Below are 22,535 nucleotides of genomic sequence, written 5' to 3'. Positions count from 1 at the left end.
GACAAGTAGGGGCTGGGCAGAGCAGGCCAGAGAGGGAAGTCTGGGTCAGCCTGGAATGGCCTTGGCCAAGGAGCTCAGACTGTCCTAAGAACAGTGAGGAGCTTGGGGGTGGCTTTACAGGGAAGTACAGGATCCGATCTGTGGTTCAGAAGGACTGCCCTGACTGTGGGGAGAGAATGAAGGAAACTGGGAAGCCAGGGAGGGAGGAGGCTGCCACCATCGGTCCACAGAGAGCTGCCAGGGCCGTACTTGTTCTTTCTCTCCTGACTCTGTGATTTGGGGTGAGCTAACTTCTTGGTGCTGCAGTTCCACATCTGTAAAAAGGGGATAATAGTACCCACTGCACGGGGTTGTTTAGGGTCACAGTCATACACTTAGAGCACCAGCACAGGGCCGAGGCGTGGCCAGCCATGTAGGGTGACAGCCTGGCGCCTCTCGTATTTAGAGGCGGTGCTCAGGAAGTGTGGATGGGATGGATCCACCCACACTCCCGAGGGATGGTAGGTGGTGATGCTGTTCACAGAGACAGGGATTCAGACAGAGAAATGGGGTTGGGTGTAGACTAAGAGCTCTGGTTTAGGCCATTCAACCAGCTTCCACTGTAATTGGTGAGGGGCTTCTGTTCCATCTCATCTAGTCCTGAGGCAGAGCAGCCTGTGGCTCAGAGTGTGAACCCTGGCACCAGACCACCAGGGGCCAAATTTCAGTCTTGCTGCTGGAAGCTGTGTGACCTCAAGCCAGTGACTTGCCCTCTCTGGGTCCCAGTTTCCTCCTCGATAAAGTGAGCTGGAGGGTAGCTGTGAAAATCACATTAGGATTGGTGTGACCTGGCACACGGTCCGTGCTCCAGCAGTGCACACTGCAGTAGCCCTCGTGGCAGCAGTCATAGAAATAATTGCTGGTGGTTTATGAACCCAGAACTGGTGTCCCTGGGTATTGTACACTCACAGCTTGGCTCCAGCCTCCCAGCCCCTGAACACCCAAGGCAACTGGCACCAAGTAAAGTACATGAGGCTTGAAATATGTTGTAAGAAAGAAAATCATATTTAAAGGGAGGGAGAAAGGAAGCCAAGTGGTTTCAAGTGTGTTTCCCAGACCCACAGCAACAGCACATCCCCTGGGAACATAATAAAAATGCAAACTCTCCGGTCACTCCAGCCCCACTGAATCTGAAACTGGGGTGTGGTGGAGCACACTCCCCCGCCCCCCCCCCCCCCAGCACTTTGGAAAATAACCCCGGCCCTCCCCCCTCACAGAGCTGGGTGGACCTAGGATGGGGCACCCAGGGGTCTCTGGCCCCGCGATGGCATCCGGCGAGAGGGGAGTCCAGGCAGTCCTCATTTCTTTTAAGGAAACAAAGCAAGTGCTTTGGAATTAGACACAGCTAGGTCTGCTCCACACCGGCTGTGTGACAGGACAAGTCCCTTCCCTTTGAGCCTCTTTTACTTCATCTGTAGCGTAAGGTGGATGCCACCTCCCTGGCAGGGGCGCTGAGCAGAATAAATGAGCAGACATCTGTACAACCCCCAGCACAAAGCCTGGCACACGGGAGGTTCGCCAGCAGGGGCCACCTTCCTTGCTCCCCGCAGCATTCCAGCTCTGGGAACTACCCTCCCATTGCAGACGCCTGGCCTCCAGCTGCATCAGGACCTGGGCCCACGGAGGGGGCTGCCGCTCAGCAGGAGGCTCGCAGCTTTCCGGGCCCTGCTCCCTAAGCCCCTGCCCAGCAAGCACCCCCCAGAGTCAGGCAGTTCCATAGCCCGGCCGGAGCGACACAGGACTTCGGGACAGACAGACAGGGGCCACTTGTGTCTGGGGACACCCGGGCTTCTCTGACCAGACTGTGGCCTCTGAGTAAATGGGAGATGGCCCCAGGCAGTCCCCAGTGTCACCGCAGGCAGGAGCCCTAGGGGCCAGGTGGGTCTAGGGAATACTGGTGGCTGCACACAGCTGGCCTGCCCACACCCCTTCCAGCTGCCCAGAGCACAGGCCCCTCCCCACCAGTGCCTCCCACAGGCAGTGCCACGTGCCAGCCCATGTCCTCCATCCTCAGCCAGCCAGGGAGCTGACCTCGGGGAGACACATTCTGATTTTCAGTCCTGGTGCCTACACCATGGTCCATTTCCCCAAACAGACACACTTAGGAGGACAGCATTGGTGCCAGCAAGAGCCCTGGCAGCCCAGGGCCCCACTCCTGGCTCCCGACTGGCTCTTCAGCTAGGACAGGTCACCTCACCTTTGGGTCTCAGTTCTCTTCTGTTAGTGGAGCCAGTCATGTCACATCTCTCTCACGTGGCCGCAGAAGCACTCAGCACGGGGCCTGCACAGGCTCCCAACCTGTCAGCGGCCGCCCCCTCCCCAGGCTCTCTTCGCCCACCCCCCAGTCCGGGTCTGGTGCGCCACCAACGTGAGTAGTGGGTCTGGACCCCTTGATATAGTTTTAAATGCTTTTATTAAAGCTCCTACAGACTCAGGGAGGAACCAGCCTGGAAACTGCAGGCATTTTGGATGGTGTGAGGCGGGCATGTCAAAAGCAGGCACAAGTCATTGGGGCCCCCAGTGTGGGCAATGGCATATGGCCTTTTAATGCATGGGCCTCTGAGAGCCATCTCTGGGCCCCTTCCATTTTGTAGGGTACCCGGTATATTGAAAAAATAATAAGTGCCAAGAAGCGGTTATGGAAATGGTGGACTATTGTAACCGCTCCCCTTCAGTGAGCATCTGCCTGGGCGGGAGGCAGGCGACAGGGTCGGCCGCTGCACGGCCCCGCCCTCTACAGCTGTCTGACTCTGAGAATCAGTTCATCCCTGTGTGCTTCGGTTCCTACATCTATAAAATGGAGATAATAATAGTAGCCTTCCTCGGGTTTGAGGCATATATGAGTCAACATGGAATTGAGATTACCACCAAGCAGAAACACTCAATAAACGGTGCCGCCAAGCTCTTGTTTTTATTAAACACTGTCAGGGGCTGCGTGGCTGCTCGGGACTGTCGGCTCCTTTGGAGAGAACATCAGTGTCCACATGTGAGACTCAGTGAATGTGCGGTTGGGACCACCTGCCAGCTCCCTCCCCTCTCACCTTGCCATGGGCTCTGTTCGTTTGGTCACTGAATGATACGATGTCAAGGCAGGCTGGCCCAGTCTGGTCATCTGGTCATTGGGGCAGTAGGGACCTGTCTCAGCAGCAGGAGCTGCTGGTTCTAAACAAACATCCTGGTGCTAAACAAACATTTGCTCTACAACCCGACAGCCTGTGGCATTGCTTTTCCAAACTGCTTTGGGACTTTCCAACAAGCATCAGGGCTCGGGACCATCGGGCTCCCTGCAGTGTGGTGGGTGATGGAGGATGCCTGCGGGGTCACAAACCCCTTTGGAATGAGCTGTATTTGCTGAACAAGGGGCCGTGGTTTTAATTCCCAGAGGACAACGTGGCTCGCGGTGCTGGCCCAGCCCACGCAGCCCACCAGCTGGCCAGCCTCTTGGGGAGTCAGTGCCCGCCAAGAGCACCATTTTCCCTGGCCCACGAGGTGTGCCCAGGACCTGACTCCCTCCTCTGAGGGACAGAGGGCTTTGTCAGGCCAGGCTGGAAATGAGCAGGAGATCACTCCAGCCCGGGTGGTCTGATACTTGTAAAACAAAATTATCTGCAGAAATTTTTTTAAACATTTTTTTTCTAATTACAGTTGACATACAATATATTAGTGTCAGGGTTACAACATAGTGATTAGCCATTTAGGTGATTTATGAAGTGATCACCCCAATAAGTCTACTACCCACATGGTACTATACATAGTTATTACACTACTATTGCCTATATTCCCTATGCTGTATTTTACATCCCATGATAGTTTGTATTACTTAATCCCGTCACCTTTTTCACTCAACCCCCAACACATTTCTATCTGGCAGCCATCCGTTTCTTTCTCTGTATCTATGAGTTTGCTTCTGTATTGTTTATTTTGTTTTTTAGCTTTCACATAGAAGTGAAAGCAAACAATATTTGTCTTCCTCTGTCTGACTTCTTTCACTCAGTATAATACCCTCTAGAAGATCCATCCATGTTGTCACAAATGGTTATATTTCATTCTTTTTTATGGCTGAGTAATATTCCATTGTATATATGTATCACATCTTCTTTATCCATTTATCTATCGATTGACATTTGGGTTGTTTCCATATCTTGGCTATTGTAAATAATACTGCAGTGAACATAGGGATGTGTATATCTTTTCAAATTAGTGGTTTGGGTTTTTTCAGATAAGTGGAATTGCTGGGTCATATGGTAGTTCTATTTTTAATTTTTTGAGGAACCTCCATACTGTTTTCCATAGTGGCTGTATCAATTTACAAATTCACCAACAATGCATGAAGGTTCCCTTTCCTCTATGTCCTCACCAACACTTTTTTTTTATTAATAATTTTTTTATTGATTTCAGAGAGGAAGGGACAGGGCAAGATAGAAACGTCAATGATGAGAGAGAATCACTGATTGGCTGCCTCCTGCATGCCCCCTACTGAGGATCAAGCCCACAACCTGGGCATGTGCCCTTGACCAGAATCAAACCAGGACCCTTCAGTCCACAGGCCGATGCTCTATCCACTGAGCCAAACCAGCTAGGGCCTCACCAACACTTGTTTATTGATTTATTGATGATAGCCCTTCTGACAGGTGATATCTTGTTGTGATTTTAATTTATATTTGGGAGAGATGTTTTAATGATTTGGTCTTAGAAGCTCAAATTCGGGGATCTCCCCTGATTTTTCCATTCAAGTGCACTTCCACCATGGCTCTGGGGCCCAGGCAACGTCGGGGAGCTCAGGCTGAAGGTCTGGAGGATTCAAATCACTTGACCCCAACTCTCCTCCCAGAGTTCTGAAAAGAGGGTCCAATAAAGGGGCCTCCATAGCCCACCAGGAGGAAGGGAGTCGCAGGCCTCAGCGGGTGTGGTGGGCCTGGAGGCCCTTCATCAGCTACAGGTCCCTCTCAGTATGAGCTGTTGTCTGTTATGGGTGCCAGAATCTTGTTACCAAGTCAACATGGACCTGGGCGTTTCCAGCATGACACTTGAGGCCTGCGTCTGGTATCGGGGAAAATCAAAGACGGCAACTAGCATGATTTCTGCTCTCAGTGCTCAGGTTTGCATCACTTACGAGGTCAAATCATCTCTGACAACAGTGCCAAGTCTGGCTACACAAAAGATAATATCCTTAACAAATGGTGTTGGGAAAACTGGATAACCACAGACAAAAGAATGAATTGGGACCTCACCTTACACCATAAACAAAAGAACTCAAAGATTTAAAAGGCAACAAAAACAAAAATAGAAAAATTGGGCTACATCAAACTTTAAAACTTCTGCACAGCCCAGTTGAGTGGCTCAGTTGGTTGATGTGTGAGCCACGTCCAGCGTGGTTCATGGTTCGGGATCTGAAGAAGGGCCACGCACAAATGACAGAGACGAGACAAGAAATAATAATTTGGAAATAATGGGGGCCAGGCGGAGAGTCCAACTCTAGGGGAAGGACTTCACTGGTGCCCAGGCCTTGCCAACCTTTTATTCAATTGTGGATACACATATAGCCCTTAGTCAGGCAGGCAATTCTGCTTACAGACAGACTATCTTAAAGGTCAGTAAATATTAGTAAAGATTTATTCTGAGACTATTTGGTCAGGAAATTGCTTGAGCCACCATTGTCTCAACTAAACAATCGGTGCATAACTCTGGCCCTTGCCAGGGCTCAAGGTTCACCAGCTTTCCAGGCTCCTTGTTTACACTTCTCTGATAGTGAAGACAGTGGGTAGCTTCCAACAGGTTGAGCATCGTCCTGTGCACCAGAAGGTTGCCAGTTCAGTTCCTGGTCAGGGCACATATCTGGGTTGTGGGTTCGAACCCTGGTTGGGGCATGTACACGTCAATGTTTCTCTCTCTTCTTTCTTCTATCATGTGCTTGGGTGAGAATTTTAAAAATTAAAAAATGAAACTTCTGTACAGCAAAGGAAACAACAAAATGAAAAGGTAACCTACAGAATGAGAGAAAATATTTGCAAACCATATACCTGATAAGCAGTTAATATCCAAAATATACAAAGAACTCCTACAGCCTTGGCCAGTGGTTGGAGCACTGGCCCAGGCATCAAGGGGCCGTGCGTTTGATTCCCGGTCAAGGGCACATGCCTGGGCTTCGGGTTCAATCCCCGGGCCCAGTTGAGTCAGGTACAGGAGGCAACTGATCGATGTGTCTCACAACAATGTTTCTCTCTCTTTCTCCTTCTCCCTCCCTCCCTTCCACTCTCTCTAAAAGCCAATGGGAAAAGTATCCTCAGGTGAGGATTAACCAAAGGAAAACAAAAAGAACTACAACTCAGTGATAAAAACAAACAATCCAATTAAAAAATGGGCAAATGATTTGCATAGACATTTCTCCAAAGAAGATGTACAAATAGCCAACAGGTATATGAAAAGATGTTTAATATCACTTATTATTAAGGAAATGCAAATTAAAACCACAATGTGAGATATCACCTCACATCCATTAGGATGGCCAGTATCCAAAAAAAACAAACAGAAAGTAACAGATGTTGGTGGGGATGTGGAGAAGTTGAAACCCTTGTACACTGTTGGTGGGCATGTGAAATGGTGTAGCCACTATAGAAAACAGTAAGGACGGCCTCAACAAATTAAAAATAGAATTGCCAGATGACCCTGCAATCCCACTTGTGGGTATTTATCCAAGAGTTGAAAACAGCATCTTGAAGAAATACTTGCTCCCCCATGTTTATAGCATTATCCGCAATAGCCAAGAGGTGGAAGCAACTCAGTATCCACCACCAGATGGGACGAAAGGATGAAGAATATGTGGTGTGTACATAAAATGGAATATTTATTGAGCCTTTAAAAAGAAGGAAATGGTCACTTTACCAATATGGGTGAACTTTTGAGTACATTGTACTAAGTGAAATGAGCCTCTCACAAAAGGACAGATACTGCAAGATTCCACTCATCTGAGATATCTAAAATAAGCACAGTCTTAGAAACAGAAAGTAGGATGGTGGTTTCTGGAGGGCTGGGGGAGGGGGAAGAGAGGGCTGTTCATGAATAAAGAGTTTCCAATTTTGCAAGATGAAAAAGTTCTGGAGACCTGTGCACAACACTGGACATATGCTAACACTAACGTACTGCACTCTTAAAAATGGTTAAATACGGTAAAATCTGTTATGCGTTCTTGACCACAATAACTTTTCTTTAATTACAAACATAGGGGTGCAAGAAAATAGCATGTTTTTAATTTTTTAATTTTGCTTAACCATCCTGATCTCAAGCCCCCAGTGCTGGCCAGAAATTCCTTCTCGCCTCAGCCTGCCCTGCAAAGGTCTCTCTCACTCGTTCTCAGAGGCCCTCCCTCCTCCCCATCCAGGATTCCCCCCTAACAAAAGTCGGAAGTGCCACTGACCCCCTGACCTGGGCTGCTTTTGCTTTACTGCCCCGTCCCAATCCCTGGATCAGGGGCACACAATGAGCTCCACTTAAAAACGGGAGGAATAAAGTATTCACAAGAAGGTGTTGCCAAGACCGGTTTGGCTCAGTGGATAGAGTGTCGGCCTGCGGACTGAAAGGTCCCAGGTTCGATTCCGGTCAAGGGCATGTACTGCAAGATTCCCTTGGTTGCAGGCACATCCCTAGCGGGAGGTGTGCAGGAGGCGGCTGATTGATGTTTCTCTCTCATCTATGTTTCTGACTCTCTATCTCTCTCCCTTCCTCTCTGTAAAAAATCAATAAAAATATATTTTAAAAAAAAGAAGGTGATAATAAAAACAAAAAATTAAATTAAAAAATAAAAACAGGAGGACGGAAAAGGGAAAACACACAGGCGTGTGCATACGTACAGCCATCCTGCATCAGACCGGACTCATGACCAGTCTGTCTCTCCTCAGTGGTTGTTCTGGGAATCTGGGAGGGGGGTGACCTTCGCAGGAAAGGGCAGTGCCTTGTCATACAGCCACAGACTGTGTCCATCAGGGCCCACCGCAGCGCCCGGCACGCAGGGGGCGGGCAGGATAGAGACGGGTATAAAGTGCCATTTCATTTGTAATCTAGTACATGCATCTCTGCACACCTTTCCCAAAAAAATAAAAGAATGAGGAGGGCAAAGGGGATGAAGGCAAAGGCAAGATGGTTCCCATCATCAGTTCAGAAAGGCTCCAGCCATGTAGGTGGAGAGCTGCATACTGAAAAGAAGCTGTGTTCTTGGCAATAAATCCCGAGAAACATAGAAGCATCTGCCAGAGCTGGCGGGGCTGGGAGGTGTTGAGGGTTCCAGCGAGCCCGGGCAGGACAGTGATGGGTAGGATAGCGCCTCTGATTGCCGAGTTCAAGCATTTGAAATGCCATGATGGTGTCTCTATGTGGTGTGCTGTCCCTGTTGCTGTATCGCCGTGGAGATTAAAAAGCATTGGTCAGGGCTTTCATAAGATAACGCCCACCCTCGGCCTTATATTTCTCTTCATTTGGAAGTTTCTCAGTTGCAAACTCTTCTACCTCAAGAGTTTCCAGATAATAAATCTTTTTTTATTTCGGAGGGATTGTGAGTGGATAAATGAGCAGATGATTAGTAACTGAATGAGAGAGTGAGGGGTGAGAACGCAACCAGCAGGGGAAGGCTGGGAGGAGCAGGGGCGAGGGATGGGTTTCTCCCCACACCTCTCCTCTCTGTCAGCCAGCAGGGTGGGTGGGTGGGCCACCGGCAGGCGGGCTGTGCCCAACCCACGGCTTCCCTTCTCAACGAGTCTATCCTTGTTTTCCTGTCTAGGGCCCCCTGGACGGCGTGGCAAGCCTGGAAGAAGAGGTGATCCCGGTGAGTCCCACGTTCTCCTAGTTCCTAAGCTTAGGCCTAGAAGTCTGCCCTTGGCCAGGGACTGAGCTGGATGCACCAGTCCCCATGGCACCTCATTTCTCAGGACCCTGGGTCCTGGGCCAGCTCGTCTCCTCCCTTCCAATTCCAGCCACTGCCCCTGGAGGCCACAGTGCCCAGTACCCCTTTCCCTGTCTTCTTGGCATCACAGGTCCAGTGACTGTCCCACCCATGTCCTTGGCACCCTCCGAATCTTATTATCAACCTCAGAAACGTCAGTCCCCCCTCTCACTCTGAAACAACCTCCCGGCCTTGCGGGAGCTGAGGGTGATCCCACCAGCCCACTGTCCCTGGTTCTCCTGGTGCCCCTGTCCCTCCCCAGACTTGGCCTGCCCTTCCCTTGGCAGAGGCACCAGAAAGATACTCCTCCCTCCTCCATTCGACCTGCAGACTCTCCTGTCCGTGCGTATCTCCCCTCCTGCCATCTTCATTTCACCCAAACACACTTGCTCTGCACAGCCCCTGCCCGAGACACACAGAGAAGCTTCCTCAGAGGCACCCACACACCAACCCTGTCCTGGCTCTTCCGCCTCCCCTTCCGCTCATCCCAGCCCCTCCTGTCTCTTTTCACTGTCACTCCGCTGACGTCATCTGATGGTCATGCCAGCAGATGCTTTGCCGTCATTATCTTCCTTGATCCTCGCTGTTGGCCACCCCCACGTCCCCACCCTGTATTCCCAGCTCAGCTCTAGCCTGTGTCTCCTCCCACATCTCTGACCCCCTTCTTTTTGGCCTTTTCTATATATATATACTCCATTTGCCTCTTACATGAATCTGCTCTTGGCCCTCTTCTCTCTTCTCTCCCACTCCTACGCAACGGCACCCCCATGACACTGACAATGACCCCCTTCCTGACTCCAGCTACGCTATCTCCTCTGGAGTTTGGACTTGGCCCCACTGAACCAGCTCCTCCGCTAGCCTGCTCTCCCCAGCTCCCCATCGCAGGGAGAAACCTCCAGCCTCCGCTTCCCTATGCAGACACCTGGGCATCATCCGGGACCCCTCCCTCCCCTCTCCCACACCAAACCCTGGTCAGTCTCCTCACAGTACATCTCAGTGCCCCCTTCTTGGTCCTCACCCACAGCTCCTGCAGCTCTCATCACCCCTCCCCCGTGTCCCCACCTCCAGCCTCACCAGGGGTGTCTGAGGCCCTCCCACTCTGACCCTGCACTCCTGGCCTCCCCTCCCCAGGATGTCATCTCCTCTTCCCAAACTCACACCCCAAGCTCAGTCTTCTTTAAGTCTAGTGCAAGCACATCTCCAAAGTCTTCACTTTTCAGCACAGAGTAAATGCGCAAACAGTGAGTGAAGGAGTGAATGCGTGCGTGAACGCATGCTCAGCCCCTCAGCAGCTTCTACAGGAGGGCACGGTGTGATGCCAGAGGGGATCACCACCAACGGGACCCCCAGCGATTGGGCCGGGGAGCTGACCAGGCTCTCTCTGAGCCTCCGACTCTTCTCCCTGGTGCTGGGCGTGGGCCTCCTGCCCGCTGTGCTGCATGCTTGCATTATCTAGTTCCTTCTGTAGAGGCCCCCAGATAAACTCGCTAGAGTGCCCTGGTAGGAAATGCCGTCATGGCTCTCTGTGTGCTTTGACTTCCAGAAGCTGAAGGCTGTTTCATGTTTGATTGCCATGGCTTCCTTTACTTTAGATTTTGTGTGTAAACACACACACACACACACACACACACACACACACATATACACACACACACACATACACACACACACACACACCGCGGGCCTGCAGATACGCATTTCATCACTCAGTTCTTGTTTCCGTCCTCATAAAATGTTTTATTGCCTTTTATTGTAAGCTCCTGACATCCATTCTGGAAGGAGGTGAGGAATACAAAGTGACTTTTTCTAGGGAAATGTATATTACTCAACTTACTCAAAAACCCGTTAGAATTATGACTCCAGTTTACAGCAATCGAAAAGCCACAGAAAGATAAGGACTTACTGGGCCCCTGATACTGTGCGCTGAGTCCTTTCAAGTTCCCCAAGTCTTGTCACCCTCACAGACCCTACAAGACAAGCATCTGTTATTCGCCCCGTTTTGCAGATAAGGAAACTGAGGCTTCAAAGGAAGAAGTGTCTTGTCTAAGGCCGGCGTTGGGCAAGGGGTGGCAGCACCTCGCCCCTGGCCGCCCTTTCCCAGGCGGTGTCCTGATCCCCTGCCTGTCGAGAATGGTGTGAACAGCCCTGAGCAGATGTTCCCCTCTGATTAGCTTTGGCTGCGCCTGGTGTTTATATCCAGTTTCACACACACGCACATCCTGGCTTTGGCACCTTCCGCTGTAAAACCAGACCTTTTCCTGTGTCCCGGGAGCCTGCCTGGTGGACAGTGTCTGCCGAGATGCCTTCCTGCCGCTGCTGCATACCTGCAGACCTGCAGACAGCCGCTCCTGTTCGCCCGCAGGGTGGGCGCTCTCTAGCTGCAGAGGGGCCTTTGCCTGGAGAATGCCTCCGTGGCCCTGCAGTGCTTGTGCGCCTGTCCTAATAGAATGAATGCTCATCTCCCCACTGGCCCATTCGCAGCTGGGGAAGCTCGGCACTGCTCTTGCCCTCTGGGGTCATCTTTCCAGGGTCATTGAGCAAGATACTTTCTCCTTCTAGATGCCCCCCTGGCCCCAAGAACCTCTATTGCTCCCTCAGCTTCCCCGGGCTCCCCTGACTCCGCCAGCCTGAGACACCTCCCTCTGTCCCAGCACAACCTGGTGGTGGTTGTCTCCTCTGAAAACTTGTCTTTCCCCTCCACCAAAGCAGAGGCTCCTGGGGCAGGAGCTGGGGCTGGACCCACAGGCACTCAGGAGATGGTCAATAAAAGCTTGCTGACAGGAATGGGGAGGGCAGAGAGGAGGGAGAGGGAAAGAAGGACTGGTGGGCCAATGAAGGATGAAGGCTGAGGATGCGGGAAGAAACCAGGAGGAAGCAATCAAATGCTGCTTGGCTGATGCTGTGCTAAATCAGTGGAGACAAATGGAGGCACTCACAGACTCTCACAGCTCCCAGCCTTAGATCAGCAGGTTCAGCGCTAGGGTTTTTTATCCACCCTAAACCCAAGAAACCCTTTCTAAAAATCCAGTGGGAAAACTTCTAAAATGGTGGGTTAAGGACCTCTGAAAATCTCCTCCTTTATAAAAGCAGCAAGAAAACTAAGAAAAAATGGACCTTTCTGCAACTATGGAAATAAATGGAAAACTTGCAACAACCCCTTTATTCAAGGAAAAAATTATAAATCTTGCTAAGAACAGCAGTGTTTGTAACATTTTACTTGCCCATCTGCTCAGTTCCATACCCTTAAAAAAACATCAGCCTTCCTGGCCAGGTAGCTCAGTTGGTAGAGCTTTGTCCCAGTACGCCAAGTTTGCGGGTTTGATCCCCAATCAGAGCATACACAAGAATCAACCAATGAATGCACAAATGGGTGGACAACAAATCGATGTTTCTCTCTCGCGCACGCACGTTCTTGCTCTCACTCTCGCTCTGTCTCTCCCTCCCTCCCTTCCTCTCCCCCTCTCTCTCATCAATAAATAAATAAAAATTAAAACAAAAACATAAGCCTGACAACCACAGTACCTGTGGAAAGTAGCAGCCATCAAAGGAGACAGGCAGGGTTGAAGGTCCCCAGATGCTCATTTTCAAAAGATTGTCACCATCTGACATGTCTGTAAACTCCCTGGAAAAGCTTGTGCACAGGACTTGCCTTTATTTGACCTGCTGCAGAGCATGCTCATCGGGAAAGCCCTGTGTCTAGAGCAGGGGTGGGCAACCTTTTTGTGAGTGCGTGCCAAAACCAGCAAAATCTCTGACTCAAAATTCTTCTGCGTGCCAACCCTAATTTTTTTAGAACATGTTACGCCTACTTGATATCTCTTAAGGTGTACGTATGTGAAGAACCTTGAAGAAATAATAAAATTCATTCGAGCAACAAAAACACAGTAGATGATGATGAAAAATACATTTATTTTTTAATGTATACATGTACACTGATAGTCGGACAGAAAACTTTGATTCCTTTTGATATTATCATTGGGACTTTTGCTGCTGCATCACTGATGACAGAGATTTTACATCAGGTTTATATTTTGTGACCTTCAGAGATATGCACGAGCTACTACTTTCATCCATCAGGCTACTCTTATTATGAGACTTAACAAAATTCATCACTGAGAACAAAGATTCACAAGCGTATGTGGATGAAACCAAAACACTGGTCGGACCTAGGAAGGCAGGGAGAGTTAAGGCAGAGGCATAGAAATTGCTCTTCCCCTCTCTCGTCAATCCATGTCTATGGTCTTTAAGATAACTTGTTATGTAAAATTATTTATTTATCTAAGATGCACCTACACTGAATTTATCTGAAAAAATAAAAAAAAGTCGATATTAAGAAAAAAATTGTAAATGGAAGATTATAAGAGAGGGTTTCGCGTGCCAGCAAACGTTACTGGCGTGCCATGTTTGGCACGCGTGCCAGGGGTTGCCCACCCCTGGTCTAGAGTGCTTGCCTGAAACACTCAGTGGCAACTGTGTGACTTCACGGTTGCCTGAAGGGGTGATACCCGTTGGAACGAACAAGAAGCTGACACAAACACTTAAACAAAAATCTAGGTGATGAGATGTCTAAAGGGGCACTGCAAAGCTCCAACGTCCTGCGAGGGCACGTGCATGTGAAGGGGTGTGCGCATGTTCGGGGAAAGCCTGAGAGTCTCGGTCTTTCACTTCTGCTCCAGCAGGCAGTGAAGGCACAGCAGAGCCGTGAGGGCAGAGCACCGAGTGTCGCTCCCGCCTACATAAAGCCCCTTGGCACCAAGTGGGAGACTTACTGGATAAGACATTAAAGGAAACGTCCATCTATGCTGATCATAAGCTAACCAAGCAGAGAATTCAATAGCTGCACATGACAAGGAATGCACACCTTAGAGACTCCAGGAAAACCCCTAAACACTGAGCAACAATAACAACCAACAGCACCAATAAACCCTAAAGAGTAGGAGCAGAACAAGATACTGGGGCGGGGGGGGGGGGGGGGGGGGCCGGGAGGGGGGAGGCCGGGGGAAGGTCAAGGGGGCAAAAAAAAGGAGACATACGTAATACTCTTTGTAATACTTTAAGCAATAAAACAAAATTTAAAAAAAAAAGTAGGAGCAGAATCTAATTTTCAGAGTAGTCACATTAAATTACTATAAATGCCCAGTTTTTAATAAAAAAAAATTATGAGACATACAAAGAGACAAGAAAGTATGGCAATAAACAGGGGGAGAAGCCATCAATAGAAACTGTCTCTGAGAAAGCCCAGATGGAAATGCTAGACAAAAGAATCATGTTTGCTGTTTTAAATATATTTAAAGGAAACCATGTCTAAAGAATCAAAGGAAAGCCCAAGAATATGTACCACCAAATGGAGACCATCAATACAGGGAGAGAAAGTATTAAAAAAAGAAGCAAATAGAAACTCTGAGGTACAGTAACTGAAATGAGAAATTCACTAACGGGGCTCAACAGTATTTGGGCTAGCAGAAAAAAATCAGCAGACTTGAAGGTGGGTCCGTTAAGATTATTCAATCAAAGGAAGAAAGCAAAGAGGAGAAGCAAGAGAAAGAATCAGAAGAAATACATGAAGAAGAATGGCCTGGACCTTCCCAAATTTTTTTTATATATTTGTGATTATGACTTAGCACAGCAAAAAGATGCAGATTAAAGTCAGCAAAAGTAAGAGGAACATAGGGCCCCAACTTCCAATATTCCCCTCCCGTGGAGTTGTACAAACAGCCCTAAGTCTCCCAGTAATGATGTGTGACAGCATGTGTGATGTTTGCTAAGCAGGGAAACTCCCTTGAGACTTGCTGTCTAGGGTTTTATTGAATGCCCATGTAGCTGACCTTCATTATTCAGTCTCCAGCCCCTCCAAAGGTCAAACAGATACAGCATGGCCAAAACTCCACCGTAATTCACATTGCTGCCGTAAACTACCTGGCGTGGCCCCAGGCCCCAGGTATTCAGACACTCCTATTAACCGCATAGTCCAAGGAGTGGAAGGTTATCTCCCTGCAGCTGGTCAGGATCGGTTCTTTCTTTGGAATGTGCAGGTTGTGGACAACTCAGGTCTGTTGAGTAACCCTTTCCTACACACTCTCATGGCTCTTTCTTGTCACTCAAGAATCAGCACAAAGCCCAGCCAGCGTGGCTCAGTGGTTGAGTGTCGACCCATGAACCAGGAGGCCACGGTTCGATTCCCGGTCAGGGCACATGCCCGGGTTGTAGAGTGGGTCCCCAGGGTGGGGCATGCAGGAGGCAACTGATCAATGATTCTCTCTCATCGTTGATGTTTCTAACTCTTTCTCCCTTTCCCTCTCTGAAAGCGATACAAATATATATATTTTTTAAAAAGAATCACCACAAATGTGACCTCCTCAGAGAGGCTTTTGGTAATCAACCATCCTTTAAAAATGAAGGGGAAATTAAGTAATGCCCAGGTAAACAAAAATGGGAAGAATTTATCACTATCAGATCTGACCTACAAGAAGCAATAAACAGTTTCCTTCAGTCTGAAATGAAAGGACACTAGAGAGCAATTTAAGTCCACACAGAAATAATGAATTACAGTGAAGGTAACTACATAAGTAAATGTGAAACACAATGTAAGTGTATTTTTATTTACAACTTTTTTCTCTATTCTAATTTAAAAGTCAATTGCATAAAGCAACAATTATAAAATTGTGTTTATGAGTTTATAATGTGTAAAGTGGTAAAGGATAATGAACAGGGCTATATTGGAGCATAGTACTTATAAACAATTAAAAGTAAATTATTTCTAATCAAAACCATATTATCTTAAATTAAGATGTTAATTTTAATTCCCAGGACAACCACTAAGAAAATAACTCCAAAAAATAGAATTTAAAAAATGAATGAAAACGTTACGCTAGAAAACATCTACTTAGCAGAAAAGAAGCAGTAGTGAAGTAATAGAGGAATGAAGAAGACATAAGACATAGAAATTAAGTAGCAAATTCAAACACATAAGCCTTACCTTATGAGCAATTACATTAAATATAAAAGAGTTAAACAATTCAATCAAAGTCAGAGATTGGCAGAATCAATAAAGAAATAATATAATTTAAAAAACATTCAACATCATTAATCATTAGGGAAATGCAAATCAAAACCACAGTAAGCTATTATCTCATACCCATTAGGATGGCTACTTTTTTAAAAAATCAGAAAATAACAGGTGTTGGCAAGGATGTAGAGAAATCGGAATCCTTGGAATCTTTTGATGGCAATGTAAGATGGTACAGCCACTCTGGAAAATAGTATGGTAATTCCTCAAAAAATTAAAAATAGAATTAGCATATGATTCAGCAATACCACTGGAGAGTATATATCTAAACGAACTGAAACCAGGGGGCAGACACTCCGACTAGTAGGTTAGCTTGCTGCTGGGGTCTGGCTGATTGGGACTGAGTGAGATGGGCCAGACACACCCTGGAGCCCTCCCGCGGTCCCTCTCTGTCTGGCCAACCTCCCTCATCCCTCCCTGGCCCTAATCGTGCACCGGTGAGGTCCCTCAGCCTGTCCTGCGCCCTCTCACAATCCAGGACCCCTCAGGGGATGTTGGAGAGCCAATTTTGGCCCAATCCCACAGGCCAGGCCAAAGGACCCTACTGGTGCATGAATTCGTGCACCAGGCCTTTAGTCTATATATAAAAAGCTAAGCGACCATCCGACCGGTAGCTATGACATGCAATGACCACCACGGGGTAGACACTCCAACCTGTAGCTGTGATGCGCACTGACCCCCAGGGGGCAGATGCTCAATGCAGGAGCTGCCGAACTGCAGTGACTTGGTAGCGGCAGTTCTCAGGTGACGCACCCCGGAACCAGAGAGGATGGAGCCCGATTCTGGGATGTGTCACCCAAGAACTGCCCTCTCACAATCTGGGACCCCTCAGGGGATGTTGGAGAGCCAGTTTTGGCCCTATCCCCGCAGACCAGGCCAAGGGACTCCACCCGCCAGAGGGACCCTGCTCACTCCACAGAGGCCCTTCGAGCCCCAGCACCACCCCAGGTGCGACCGGGAGGGATCATGGGAGATTGGCTCCAGGGCGTATCTGGCCCATCTCAACCAGTTCTGCCCCGCCAGCCACCTTCTAATTAATATCCTTTCAATGTGCCCGAATCTGTGCACTGGGGCACTAGTACATGATATTATCAAATAAAAGGCAAAACCACATCATCATCCTAATACATGAAGAAAAGAGCATTTGACAAAATTCACAGCCTTTCATGATTTAAAAAAAAAACCCCTTGCCGAAACCGGTTTGGCTCAGTGGATAGAGCGTCGGCCTGCGGACTGAGGGGTCCCGGGTTCGATTCCGGTCAAGGGCATGTACCTGGGTTGCGGGCACATCCCCAGTGGGAGATGTGCAGGAGGCAGCTGATCGATGTTTCTCTCTCATCGATGTTTCTAACTCTCTATCTCTCTCCCTTCCTCTCTGTAAAAAATCAATAAAATATATTTTAAAAAAAAAAAAAAAACCCTCAACAAATAAGAATTTTAAAAAAAACTTCCACAATTTAGTAAAGGGCGTTTATGAAAAACCCATAGCTAACGTTATACTTAATGGTGAAATAGTGAATACTTTTCTCCTAAGATCAGGAACAAGACAATGTCCACTCTTGCTACTTGTACTAGTATTTATCATTGTATTGAAGGTTCTGTTCAGGGCAATTAGGCAAGAAAAAGAAATAAGGTGCATGCAGGTGGGAAAAGAAGAAGTACAACTATTCTACTTACTGACCCCATGATCTTGTTTGTATATAGACAATTCTAAAGAATCCACCAAAAGTGTATTGGAGCTAACAAACATGCTCAGCAAGATTGTGCGATACAAGATCGTTATACAAAAGTCCATTTTATGCCTAGACACTAGCAATGGAGAATTTTTAAATGAAATTAAGAAAACAGTTCCATTTGCAAAATTATGAAAAAGAATAAAATACTCGGGAAAGAAGACCTAAATAAATGGAAAGACATTCTAAATCCATGGACTGGAAGATGATACAATGTTAATATGGCAATACTCCACAAATTGATTTATAGATTTGATGCAATTCCTCAAAAATCCTAGTTGGATTTTCTTTTTAGAAATTGACAAACTAATCCTAAAATTCATATGAAAATTCAAAGAATCCAAAATAGCCAGAACTTGCCCTGGCCGGTTTGGCTCAGTGGCCAGAGGGTCTCGGGTTTGATTCCCATTAAAGGGCACATACCTTGGTTGCAGGTTCAATCCTCGGCCTCAAGAAGAGTATTATAAAGGGGCATATGCGGGCCCGGCCAGCGTGGCTCAGTGGCTGAGCATCAACCTACGAACCAGCAGGTCATGGTTTAATTCCCAGTCAGGGAACATGCCTGGGTTGCAGGCTCGATCCACAGTGTGGGGTGTGCAGGAGGCAGCCAATCAATGATTCTCTCTCATCATTGATGTTTCAATCTCTCTCTCCCTCTCCCTTCCTCTCTGAAATCAATAAAAATATTTTTTAAGAAAGGAAGGATAAATAAAATTTTGTGATTATACCAAAAATCACTGAAGTGTATACTTTTTTTAAAAAGTGAATTTCATGGTATGTGAATTATATCTCAAAAGAGTGTGGGAGTTTTTTATCTAATATGTTTACTTCCCACTCAGGCTTCTAAGCAGCACTACTGCCTGCCCTGCACAGTTTCTGAGCAGGGCACCTGCTGGAGCCCCCTCCATACCCAGGCTGCCCTGCTAGACCCTGAATTCCAGGGTCTTATACCTGACCATGCCATCAGAGCCAAAATGCTGGAGGCCTGTCGGAGGTGTCATTTAAACAGGAGATTCTTCAAACCTGTTGTATAGTCAGGGTTTGTTCTGCAACATGGAGCCAAACGATGGAAAACTACATCTGTGTTTCTCTTCTCCCTACAATCTTAGGTGTGTGTGTGTGTGTGTGAGAGAGAGAGAGAGAGAGAGAGAGAGAGAGAGAGAGTATATGTTATAGAGCCATGCGCTACATAACTACATTTTGGTCAACAACAGACCGTACATATGACAGTGGTCCCATAAGATGAAATAGGAGCTGGAAATTTCCTATTGCCTAGTGACATCATAGTCATCACAACATTGTAGTGCAACACGTTGCTCAGTTGTTTGTGGTGATGTTGGTGTAAACAGAACTACCGTACTACCTGTTGTATAAAAGTGGACCACATACACTTACGTACAGTACCTAAGAGTTGATCGTGATAATTAACAGCACTGTTACTGGTTAATGCATTTACTATATACTATATGTTTTATTGTTATTTCAGAGTGTAGTCTTTCTACTTATATATTTTTTAAAAGTTTGCTGTGAAACAGCTTCTGTGTTACACCAGCAGCAGCCTCATCCATCTCGAGTTTACCAGGCCTCTTGATTGCATCATCCCTCGTGTTTGATTTAATCTCATGTTGTCTCGTACAGTAACGTGCTGTACAGGTTTGTAGCCTGGGAGCAAGTAAGTACACTGTGATGGTCACACAACAACGAAATCGCCTATCAACATGGTTTTCAGGACAAATCCCCGTTGTTAAGCTGCGCGTGACTGGAATCCCAGCCTGCGTGTGTCTTGGTGCCTCTTCCGTGCCAGGGCTGTCCTGAGGACCTAGCGCATGCACAGTATCTCCCTCCGTCCTCATAGCAATCCAGAGGCACCTCCCCACCTCACAGGAGCAGCCTTTACCTCAGGGAAAACAGACACTCGCTCAGAGAGCCAGGGTGCTGAGGCCTCGACTCTCCCTGATAGAATCGGTCGAATTAAAGCCAGGCCTGAGGCCTCGGCTAGGGGCCCGGCTCACTAACTCATCATTGGCTCTGAATTTGCCAACCCCCAAGCCTCATTTCATCTCGGTTCACTCTGCTCCACTGGGGAAACCCCGGAGGCATGACTGAAGGTCGTCCTCATGCTGAGGTAGGTTTGGGTTTTCAAAAGTCAGGAGCCAAGGCCTGTTGTGGGAGGCAGAGGCCTGGGTCAGAGCCAGGGCCTCCTGGGCAGAGCAGGGAGCAGGAGAAGTGGGCGTCAGGAGTCCGGGCGCAACACAGAGCAGCAGGCGTGGGCTGTGAGCACGGACAGTGACCTGGTAGCCTCAGGCACCAAGGCCAGCCCTTACCTCCCGGCATGCAGTTGGGCACCTGCCAGGCAGTGGGAAATATTCTTCCCAGTTTGCTTTTCCATTTGGGAAACACTCAGGCAATGGTCATCCTGGGAGGAGGTAAGAGCCCAAGGTGGGCACAGTGGGGCGGCAGAAACTCTATACACCTCTGCTTACCTGTCAACAGGCCACTCGTGCACCCTCCAAACCTCAGGGTGCAAGTGGGAAACCCTGTCCAGCCACATCAGTTCAGTTAAAGAGGCCGCAGAGTCATGGACCCCTCTACTCTCTCACTCATTTCATTCACTTCCCAAGTCATCTGGCTCTTATTTACTTGCTCCCACATTCCTGACAGCAAAGTGAGCAGATCCAGCCAATGCCTGGGACACATGTTTGAAAGCTGTGTGCAGAATGAGCTGGGCCGTGGGGGGGACCACCACATGGTTGGATGGGGGCCCTCCAGCCAGCCTCACTCCCTAAGCAGGGACCCCTGGACAGCCTGAGCCAGGCCCTCCCCCCACCCACCCAGCATCTTGTGTACCCCGCTTGCTGCAGGCCCCAGATCCCGTCTCCAGAGGCGACTGCAGCCGCAACACAACCCCAGGGGGGAAGTGAGGTGAGGAGGGCGTAGCAGAGGCGATGGCCTGCCCGGCGCCCCTCATCTATTCCGCTCGCATTTACTAAGTGCATGTGCCTGCCAGGCCCTGTGCGAGGCAGGGGAGACGGTGGGGAGCTGAGCAGATGGGGCCCAGCTCTCAGGGAGCTGCCTTGCTGATGGGGCTGACAGATAATAAACAACACACAAATAAATAGTTAATCACTGAAGAGTGTGATTGGTGCTGGAAAGGAAATAGCAGGAAGCTGATAGAATTCAGTGGGGCCGAGGGTGAAGAGACGTCTTCAGACTTCATGCTCACGAAAGGCTTTTCCGAGGTGGTGGTTATGAACCACGGCCTGCCGAGCGCAGGAACACGGTAGATGTGAATGTCCTGAGGCCAAAGAGGGCAGGCCCTTGGGGAACCTAGAGCAGGTGGAGTGCGGTGGCCGAGTGTGGGCACTGACAGAGCAGGTGCACACAGGAGAGCAGGAGTTTGGATATTATTCCATGTGCAATTCAGGACTCTGGGAAGGGGTGGGCATTATTTAAAGGCACCTGTAGCTGGTGGAGTTGGGGTGCCCAGAAGAAGGTTCAGTCAGGAGGCTGTGTGGTAGTGCCCCCTGCAAGACTTTGGTGCCCTGGCGATATGGTGCCAGTCGGGCCCGAGAGGGGGCGTGGCTCGGTGTGTTTTAGAGCCTATCGGATGGGCTAGGTGTGGCCTATTCCACCAGCTACAGGACCAGTCTGGAATGCTGCCATTCACACTCTGGCCCCCCAGAGTGGGAATGGTGCCATGGTTTGGGGTCCCATGGCATTGCTTCTAGCCTGGACCACCCCTCACTAGTTGAGTGATCTGTCACACCACCCACCTCCCGGCCCCTCTTTCCTGCAACGTGGCTGTGAGGGAGAGGAGAACTGAGCAGGAACAGAGGAGGGTGTGGAAGCAAAGGATGTTTTTCAATCAGAGGAATGGAAGAGGATATACAGATGTCTGAGAGACAGGTGAAAAGATGCTCACCATCATAATCATCAGGGAAATGCAGATCAAAACCACAATGAGAGAGCACCTCACACCTGCCAGAATGGCTGTCAACAAACAATCGTTGTCGGTGTGGAGAAAAGGGAACCCTCCTGCACTGTTGATTGGATTGCTGCAAGTTGGTGCAACCACCATGGAAAACAGTATGGAGAGTCCTCACAAAATTAAAAATGCAACTGCCATATGACCCGGCTGGGCACTTACCCAAAACACTAATTTGAAAACATGCATGCACCCTTATGTTCATTGCAGCATTACTTACAATAGCCAAGATACGGAAGCAACCCAAGTGGCCATCAATTGATAAATGGATAAAAGCAGGGGAGGGGCCATCTTTAACTTTCAACAATAAAGATAAATTTAAAAAATAAAAAGACCTGGTACGAATATGCAATGGAATATTACTCAGCCATAGAAAAGAATGAAATCCTGCCATTTGTGACAACATGGATGGACCTAGAGTGTGTTATGCTAAGTGAAATAAGGCAGTGAAAGATCAATACTGTAGGATTGCACTTATATGTGGACTCTAAAAAACAAAATAGACAAACAAAACAGGAAAAAAAAAACCTTATAGATACGGAGACCAAATTGATGGTTGCCAGGTGACAGAAGGTTTGGGGGCTGGGTGGGAAAGGTAAAGGGATTAAGAAGGACAAATTGGTAGTTGCAGGGTAGTCACAGGGTGTACAGTCCAGCATGGGAATATAGTTAGCAATATTATAATAACTGCGTTTGGTGCCAAGTGGGTACTAGACTTACGAGGGTGATCCTTCATACCCTTCATATACACCTGAAATTAATACAATGTTCTATGTCATC

At 48.3% G+C, this 22,535-nt stretch overlaps 1 protein-coding gene across 1 annotated transcript in view; it reads left to right on the top strand.

The window, feature by feature from the left end:
• Window positions 1–22,535, top strand: part of COL23A1 (collagen type XXIII alpha 1 chain) — a 267,654-nt gene that overhangs the window by 201,112 nt on the left and 44,007 nt on the right. The window contains exon 3 of the mRNA XM_070415140.1: window positions 8,810–8,854. Within this exon, the coding sequence (XP_070271241.1) occupies window positions 8,810–8,854 (45 nt within the window). The remainder of the gene's footprint in view (window positions 1–8,809; window positions 8,855–22,535) is intronic.

This window comes from Myotis yumanensis, unplaced genomic scaffold (genome assembly GCF_028538775.1).
Source record: "Myotis yumanensis isolate MYYU_CA2020_CCGP unplaced genomic scaffold, mMyoYum1.0.hap1 SCAF_5, whole genome shotgun sequence".
Lineage (NCBI taxonomy): Eukaryota > Metazoa > Chordata > Mammalia > Chiroptera > Vespertilionidae > Myotis > Myotis yumanensis.
Note: the sequence above shows the minus strand (reverse complement) of the source record. Positions and strands in the feature narration are given on the sequence as shown.